Source organism: Pezoporus wallicus, unplaced genomic scaffold (genome assembly GCF_028554395.1).
Source record: "Pezoporus wallicus isolate ANWC-B61680 ecotype Strahan unplaced genomic scaffold, APGP_CSIRO_Pwel_v1 contig_7842, whole genome shotgun sequence".
Lineage (NCBI taxonomy): Eukaryota > Metazoa > Chordata > Aves > Psittaciformes > Psittacidae > Pezoporus > Pezoporus wallicus.
In genome coordinates, this window is record NW_026638766.1 from 276,284 (window position 1) to 283,651 (window position 7,368).

The 7,368-nt window shown below is 55.1% G+C and overlaps 1 protein-coding gene across 2 annotated transcripts in view; it reads left to right on the top strand.

The window, feature by feature from the left end:
* Positions 1-7,009, top strand: part of DPYSL3 (dihydropyrimidinase like 3) — a 29,296-nt gene extending 22,287 nt beyond the window's left edge. For both annotated transcript variants that reach the window (XM_057412403.1, XM_057412404.1), the window contains exons 8-14: positions 364-484; positions 1,283-1,439; positions 4,093-4,234; positions 4,551-4,721; positions 5,309-5,488; positions 6,129-6,291; positions 6,742-7,009. In XM_057412403.1, coding sequence (XP_057268386.1) covers positions 364-484; positions 1,283-1,439; positions 4,093-4,234; positions 4,551-4,721; positions 5,309-5,488; positions 6,129-6,291; positions 6,742-6,830 — 1,023 coding nt within the window. In that variant the 3' untranslated portion in view covers positions 6,831-7,009. The remainder of the gene's footprint in view (positions 1-363; positions 485-1,282; positions 1,440-4,092; positions 4,235-4,550; positions 4,722-5,308; positions 5,489-6,128; positions 6,292-6,741) is intronic.
* Positions 7,010-7,368: the final 359 nt, after the last annotated feature.

Below are 7,368 nucleotides of genomic sequence, written 5' to 3' on the forward strand. Positions count from 1 at the left end.
CGCTGCCTGGTGTCAGGCTGTGAGCTGCGCTGTCAGGTGTGGGCTGCAATCCCTCTGGCTGCTGGGAGAGCTGGAACCAGGCAGTGGAAAAATCAGCAGATGCAGCTCGGTGCTGGCCCCTGCACACGGTCCAGGCAGCGCTCCCTGGCTGAGCATCATGTGACTGTAGCCTGCGTGTTGGGCCAGATGCAGGGGGACTGCAGCTTCCCCCCGCAGGTCTTCCTGATTCCTTGCCCTTAGGGAGTCAAGGGTAAGAGCGAGGGCACAGGGTGTTGGCAGCAATCCGTGGTGTGCCGAGAGAAGCAGGGCTCCTCCCTGCCCTCCTGCTGCTCCTCTGCAGCCATGCACCATTCTCTCTTCCAGCTGGAAGCAGAAGCTGTCTTCCGGGCCATCACTATTGCCAGCCAGACCAACTGTCCTCTCTATGTGACTAAAGTGATGAGCAAAAGTGCTGCTGACCTCATCTCGCAAGCCAGAAAAAAGGGTGAGTGGCAGCTGGTGCTGCACACAGCCTCGGGGTTGCCACTGGGACCTGGACACCTGGGTTGTCTCCATGGTTGTTTTGCCGTGAGTGCTGTCCAGTGCTTCCCCTGCTGCTGGGAAGCAGTTAGTTCAGGGATTTACCTCACTTGTGAAGGGCACAGGGACAACACTGCACCGGGCCACACAGGGCCACCTCCTGTTGTCACATCCGGTAACATCAGCATGTGGTCATAGGTAGGAGCAATGCTTTGAACATCAAAGTTTGTCTGTGGCTGTGAAGAGCTCTCTGAGAATACTTGTCCAGTCCACATGCAAGTAGTTTGAGCTGCTGCATTTAACTTTGGTCTCCCTTTGAAATGCTGGCCCTTCAGAGGTGTCTGGGTGCCTCTTCAGGTGGCCGGTGGCTCCATTTGTCATTCTGTCTCCCAGAAGAACTTGTTCAGGCTGTAGGTTGTGTTTGGAAAGAAAAGCAGTTTCTCAGTCACCACACTAGTTTATCAGTGTGACAAGCCCTGCTCCACAAAAAGCTCATGGTTGCCACCCACCCCTCTCCCCTGTCCCTTAGTGGGCACTGGAAAGTGAGTGAGGAACAGGAGAGGAGGATGAGCTTGCCAGCTCTTTGGTGGCATGTGGTCAGTACGTATGAGGGCTAAGGGAGGAAGAATGCACGGGAGGCTATGAAGGACATCGTCAGAGCTTTGGTTGTTGGCCTGGCATAGGTTCAGTGTTGGGCTGTGTTGTCTGTCAGCCTGTGTGTTTCCAGGCTCCACCAGAACTGTCCTTTCTGTTCCCCTTCCAGGCAATGTGGTGTTTGGTGAGCCGATCACGGCCAGTCTTGGGACCGACGGGACGCACTACTGGAGCAAGAACTGGGCCAAGGCTGCAGCGTTTGTAGTCTCTCCCCCTCTGAGCCCAGACCCAACAACTCCTGACTACATCAACTCCCTTCTGGCCAGGTGAGTGACAGCAATGCTGAGTGATGCTGGTAGAGGAAAGAAGTGGACTCTGGCCTTGGATGAGGAAGCAAGAGGATAGGGAGTACCCGGACAGCATAGACTTTAGTTCAACAAAGACCACTTCACTGTAGGTATTTGATGAGCTGGCTGATGGAATGGCTTTGTCTCAGGAGTTGTGGTGGCTTACCCCTGGGAGCAGAAGGAGGACAGGGGAGACACCATAAGTTTAACATCAGTAATGAGAAAAATAGCAGGGCAAGTAGTCATGAATGATTTTAAATGCCCTGAAGAAGGCAAAGAAATGAGGACCAGCTAACACTGGCTTGTCAACAAAGGCATTCACCAAGCTGGAGAAGCTCTTCTGCATGTACCCAGTTGGGGAATGGCTGCCTGGGTTTTGATGGTACAGAAGAAGGTGGAGGGGTGTCACAATCTGGTGAACACAAAGCAGATGTTTTCTCACACCTGTAGAGGTGAGCAGCAGCACAACCTGCAGGCTGCAGGATACCATCAAGAGCAGCTCCTGCACATCTGACAGGGGTGGGAGGTAATTTTTCACTCTGAAGGCAAAGGGGTGGGGAAGGGATTTGTTGAAAATAGACAGCAAACAATAAAAGCACTTCAGCAATTCGCTTTGACCTTTTGTAGTTATACACCATCCTCTCACTGGCAAGGCATGCACAGCAGTCAGCGACACAGAGCTCACTGCTGGCCCTGTCCATGCACCACATGTGAATCTCTCACCCCTTTCTGTGTTTGTACATCGAACTGTGCTCATGGTGGCTGGTCTTTGTTAGCTAGGGAATGACTGACACTGAGGGGTTTGGAAACGACCTTTGAGGTAATGCTGAAAGCATCTCTGACTAGGTGAGCAAGGGATGCCTGGTCACTCAGACGTGTCTCCTCAGAAGGGCATGTTAGAGTAAACCTGGGTTGTGCCAGGATGGAGATGCCATCGCTGATGTAAGAGAGGTGCCAGTTCATTTGGGGTTTGAATATTCAGTTCGCCCTGGATCTTGCTGTAGTCAAGGAGCAAGAGATGCCTCTGCTCAGTCTGGATGTATGAAGTAGGGGCAGGTCTTGGGGACTGGCTGGGAAAAGTGAACCCAGCTACTGAGATGGCTTTTTAATCCTTCCCTTCCACCTGGAATTTACCCCAGACCTCAAAGGAGAGCCAGTAACACTTCTGAATCCCTGCAGCCCACAGGTGTCTGTCTTGACACCTTTCCCGTGCCATTTTCTGTAAGGCTTCAGCAGGGCCAGAGGCTGCAAGGCTCCAGCTGGGCTGGCTGCCTTGTTTTCTTCCACTGGGGCAAATCTGGTGGGGATTAGGAGGCATGTGTCTTCAGCCTGGGCCTCCGGCAGACATATGGCAGAAGTTACCAGAGGAAGATGGGGATTAGAGGTGGATTAGGGCTGATTCAGAGCCCTGCGCAGGGCCGTTGTGTCCGTACCACAGGCACCCGCCCTGGAGCCGGCTGTTGGAGGACACTTTCCTCACATGGCAGTGCTGGGAGATGGCAGTCTGGCTCTGCTTCCTCCTGCCTGGCAGCGCTGCCTCTCCGTGGCTGCCCGGGTGACTTCCAGGGAGCCATGGGCACCTCCTTGCCCTGCCTTGCCCAGCAGCTTTCTGGCTCTGCCCATTCCTGCCCTCTGCCATCGCTGTCAGGAGCAGGATGGGTCAGGTCATCTCATCCAGAGGGTGACCCCATCTGGGCAGAGGGGTTGGATGATATCTTCGGGCAGCAGCCACTGCAGGGTGCTGCAGTGAAGCTTCTCTGGGCCTCACAGAGAGCTGCTTCTGGGGAGTCCTGGCTCTTCATCCCACCATCAGATTTACGTGTGGCCGTGGAGTCATTTGCTGTTGTAGCACTTGCAAGCACGCCTTCTCGGTCTGTGCTGCTGGCTGCTGCAGCTGTGCTGTTAAGTGTCCATGTGGGGCTGAGGGAAGCCATTGGCAAGCTCCTGCCACTGAAACATCTCAGGCCAGAGCCCTGGAGCCAGGCTGAGGTGCTCTCCTTGCTGGAGAGGGTTGGAGTGCAAGTGATGGGTGGCTGTAAGGGCCCTCCTGCAGCCTTGTCCCCTTTCACAGAGACAGGGGTGGGTGATGCCTGCCTGCCACAGGTTCCCGTGAGGCAGGGGAGGGCTGTGCTTGCCTGGCAGTACACAAGGAAAGGGCTGGCTCTGGGGACAGTCCTTGGGTAGAAAGGCCTCTTTCTCCCTGGGGGCAAAGGCTGTTCTCCCAAGCAGACCTGACAAACTGCCAGAAAAGGTTTTTCTCACTTACACTGGGATGCTTTTTTTCCCTTGCGTTAGTGAAAATGGTGGTCTGGTATGGAAGGGCATCTTTCAGCTTGGCCCAAAGCCACCCTGGTCCCTGGGAGCTGAGCTGTTGACTCCTCTTGTGTGCTGGCTGCTCTGTGTCCCACACAGCATGGTGGCAGAGCTGTCTTGTCCCCATGGCCCCAGGTATTGGGGGTTTCATGAGTTGGGTGGAAGTCTTCAGACTGAGGAGCTGTAGAAATGAGGGTGCAGTGTAAAATAAAACTGAACTGTGTGCTGCCCATGCCCAGAGGAGATACATGTCCCTTGTGCCCCTGCTGTTGTCTGATGGCAAAATGACTGATGATGCTTTTGTTACCTCCACTCTCAGCGGTGACCTGCAGGTTTCGGGAAGCGCCCACTGTACATTCAGCACTGCACAGAAAGCAATTGGAAAAGACAACTTCACAGCGATCCCAGAAGGGACCAATGGCATAGAGGAACGAATGTCTGTCATCTGGGACAAGGCAGTGGTAAGAGTCATGCTTGGAGAGCGGGCAGGGTTGATGGGCACCTTGACACCCGTGCTCTTGCCCCGCAGAGCTGGGCACCCAGCTGCCTGTCTCCAGTCTGGCTTTCAGAGTCCCAGCAAGCCAGAGCAGGAGAGGCGGCTGTCATGGGTTCAGGAGCTGTGACTGTGACTCTGTGTGTCTGACACCAGTAGTAAGATCAGCCACGGTGGTCTGTGCCCAGCCAGCCGGTGGCTTCTGTGTGAGTGAGTGTGGTGCTTCCCAGGGCTTTACCTTCCCTTTCCCCAGAAGAGTGCTTAGTTCTCTTGTGTCTGGGCAGGCCACAGGGAAGATGGATGAAAACCAGTTTGTGGCTGTGACGAGCACTAATGCTGCAAAAATCTTCAATCTGTACCCACGGAAAGGGAGAATAGCAGTGGGCTCAGACAGCGACCTGGTTATATGGGATCCTGATGCAGTGAAGATTGTCACAGCAAAAACCCATCAATCCGTGAGTCCTCTGCTCGTCTGTGGGGACGCATGGGTCTGAGCAGCACTGTATAAAGGCTGCCTTGCTTCCGGGAGCTTGGTGTTGCCCTGCCGTGCTGGGATTGAGGATGAGGGGCTGAGTCCAGGCTGTGACTGTGGGGTAGGATGTCTGTGAGCCCTGGGCTGTGCACACAGGGCTTTTCTCACCCTGCTGTGTTGCTCTTCTCCTGAGCCTGGCCCTTGCAGGTGGGCCTGCATAGCCCACACACATTTTCTCTGGGTTCCTCTTCCAGGTAAAAATTTTTCCTGGCTTTGCCAGTGAGCTTTGTTCATGCCTTAGCTCAAGCCTATGTCCTGTCCTTCTCAGTTGTTGAGTCCTTGCTCACACTGAGCTCCAAAGCAGGAGGTCCTGGTTCATGCTGGGAGCTGTGGTGGGTTCTTAGCGTGATGCACTAGTGAACTAAAGGAGGCCTCTTTGGCAGGCAAGGCTGTTACAGCTGTCCTCTCCCTGCACTGGTGACTTCAGCAACGAGGTGTGGGCACTAAACTGCTCTGAGTGAGCAGGCAGTGCTCATGTCCCTCCTGACCATCATCCCCTGGTTGCTGCAGGCGGCTGAATACAACATCTTTGAAGGGATGGAGCTACGTGGGGCCCCGCTGGTTGTCATATGCCAGGGGAAGATCATGCTGGAGGATGGCAACCTGCATGTGACCCAGGGGACTGGACGCTTCCTGCCCTGCAGCCCTTTTCCTGACTATGTCTACAAGCGCATTAAAGCCAGGAGGAAGGTGAGGAGATAGGGATGCCAGAAGATAGAGTTGGGACACTGTTAGCAGAAATTGACATTTACCCTAATAACTGATAGGTTTTCCTCTGCTGTTCTCACTGGACCCTGGAAACAGTGCTACAAACTGTGTATCTGTGTATCTGCAAACTGTTCAGGTATATCCTGAACCTGTAGTTGGGATAGCTAATGCTTGGGTAGATAGCTTTGACCTTAGTGCTGGTGGAGGGCTCCCACTGGAGGCAGATGCTCATCTGGGTTGAGAGTGGGCAATGCCTGTCCTTGTTGCTGTCCTGCTGCTGCAGGAGTCTGGAGAGAAGTGCTGAGTTAAAACCAGAGACTGGGAAAATGGCCTGCTCCTTTCCCATGCATACAGCACAAATCCGTGCTGAGGGATCGCCTGTTGCACCAGGATCTGCACACCTTGCAGGGTGGGAGTGAAGGGAGGCTGTCACATAGGAGGTGGGTGTTGGGGCTGCACCGGACCGCAGCACTGCAGGGAGGTCTTGGGTGTGCGGGATGGAGGGGCGCAGGTCTGGCAGTGTGAACCTGGGGGGCCAGGGATCACTGGAGCATGGCACTGCTGTGGCAGGATGCTCCCCAGGAGCAGGGAAGTGTCACTGCTGCCTTCTCTCTGGTGACAGATGGCAGAGATGCACGCTGTGCCCCGGGGCATGTATGATGGACCCGTGTTTGACCTGACCACCACCCCCAAGGGGGGCACCCCTGCAGGGTCAACCAGGGGGTCCCCCACACGGCAGACCCCGCCTGTCAGGAACCTCCATCAGTCTGGATTCAGCCTGTCAGGTGAACACGCGTGGCGGTGGGCTGGGAGAGCGCAGAGCTGCTGGTCTGGGGCTGGAGGCAGCTGGGAGATGACCTGGGGCAAGCTGAGCACAAGGGTGGAGCATGGCAGCACCAGACCCTGCGTGCCCCTTAAGGACATGGCTGGAGCTGACCCTCCACCCTGCTGCACCTTGCAGTAGAAGCGAGGCAGGCTGTGGCCACGGAGGTGCCAGCACAGCTTCAGACCTTGCTCTTGCAGCGTGGGTCTGTTCCCAGAGGTGTTTCCAGAGATGTTGAAGCCACTGGTTCTCTTGCGGTTGTTACTGGAGTTGGAGAGGGAGCAGGTTGCTGTAGGCAGGCTCGGGAAGCACTTCTGTGAGACCCCAGGCTGCCTGACTGCTCAGTCCAGGGAAGAAAACGCTCTTAACTTCGCTTTCTCCCTTGCCTTTGTGCTTTCTTGTCCTCTCCCAGGTACCCAGGTTGATGAAGGCGTTCGCTCCGCGAGCAAGCGCATCGTGGCGCCCCCGGGAGGCCGCTCCAACATCACGTCCCTGAGTTAAATGTCCCTGCCGAGAAGGAAGCGAAATCCCTGTTCAAGCGAAGGAAGAAAAATGGTACATTGGTGTTTAAGAAGGAAAGGCAAACAAACCTGTTCTGAAGAATCAATAAGCCTCAAGCCTTATGTTTCACAAATGCTACTTCCTACCTAGCTTTAAAGATATTGCTTTGTTTTGTTTTATGCATAGCCTTAAAATTCTGTTGTTGTCGTCGTGGGTTTGGTCGAGTTGTGTTTTCACTCCTCCTCTCTGTATGCATGCCGCTCAGACAGGTCGCTCGGGTCAGTGTGTTGTTAGTGTTGAACGCGTGTGGGGTGCTGTGGTGCGGACAGTGGGAACAGCACGGCATGGGTGAACCGGCCAGGCAGGGGCCAGCCGCAGGCAGGGTGTGGGATGGGGAGGGCAGTTTCATGGGAGCTGGTGGCTCTGTGTTGTGTTCATGGCCTTCATCTCCACCCAGTGCTTGTTGGCGTTTCACCACAAGGCCCACGGGGGGCCCGGGTCATCTGTAAGGGCTGTTGCAGCGCCTCACAAAGGCGTT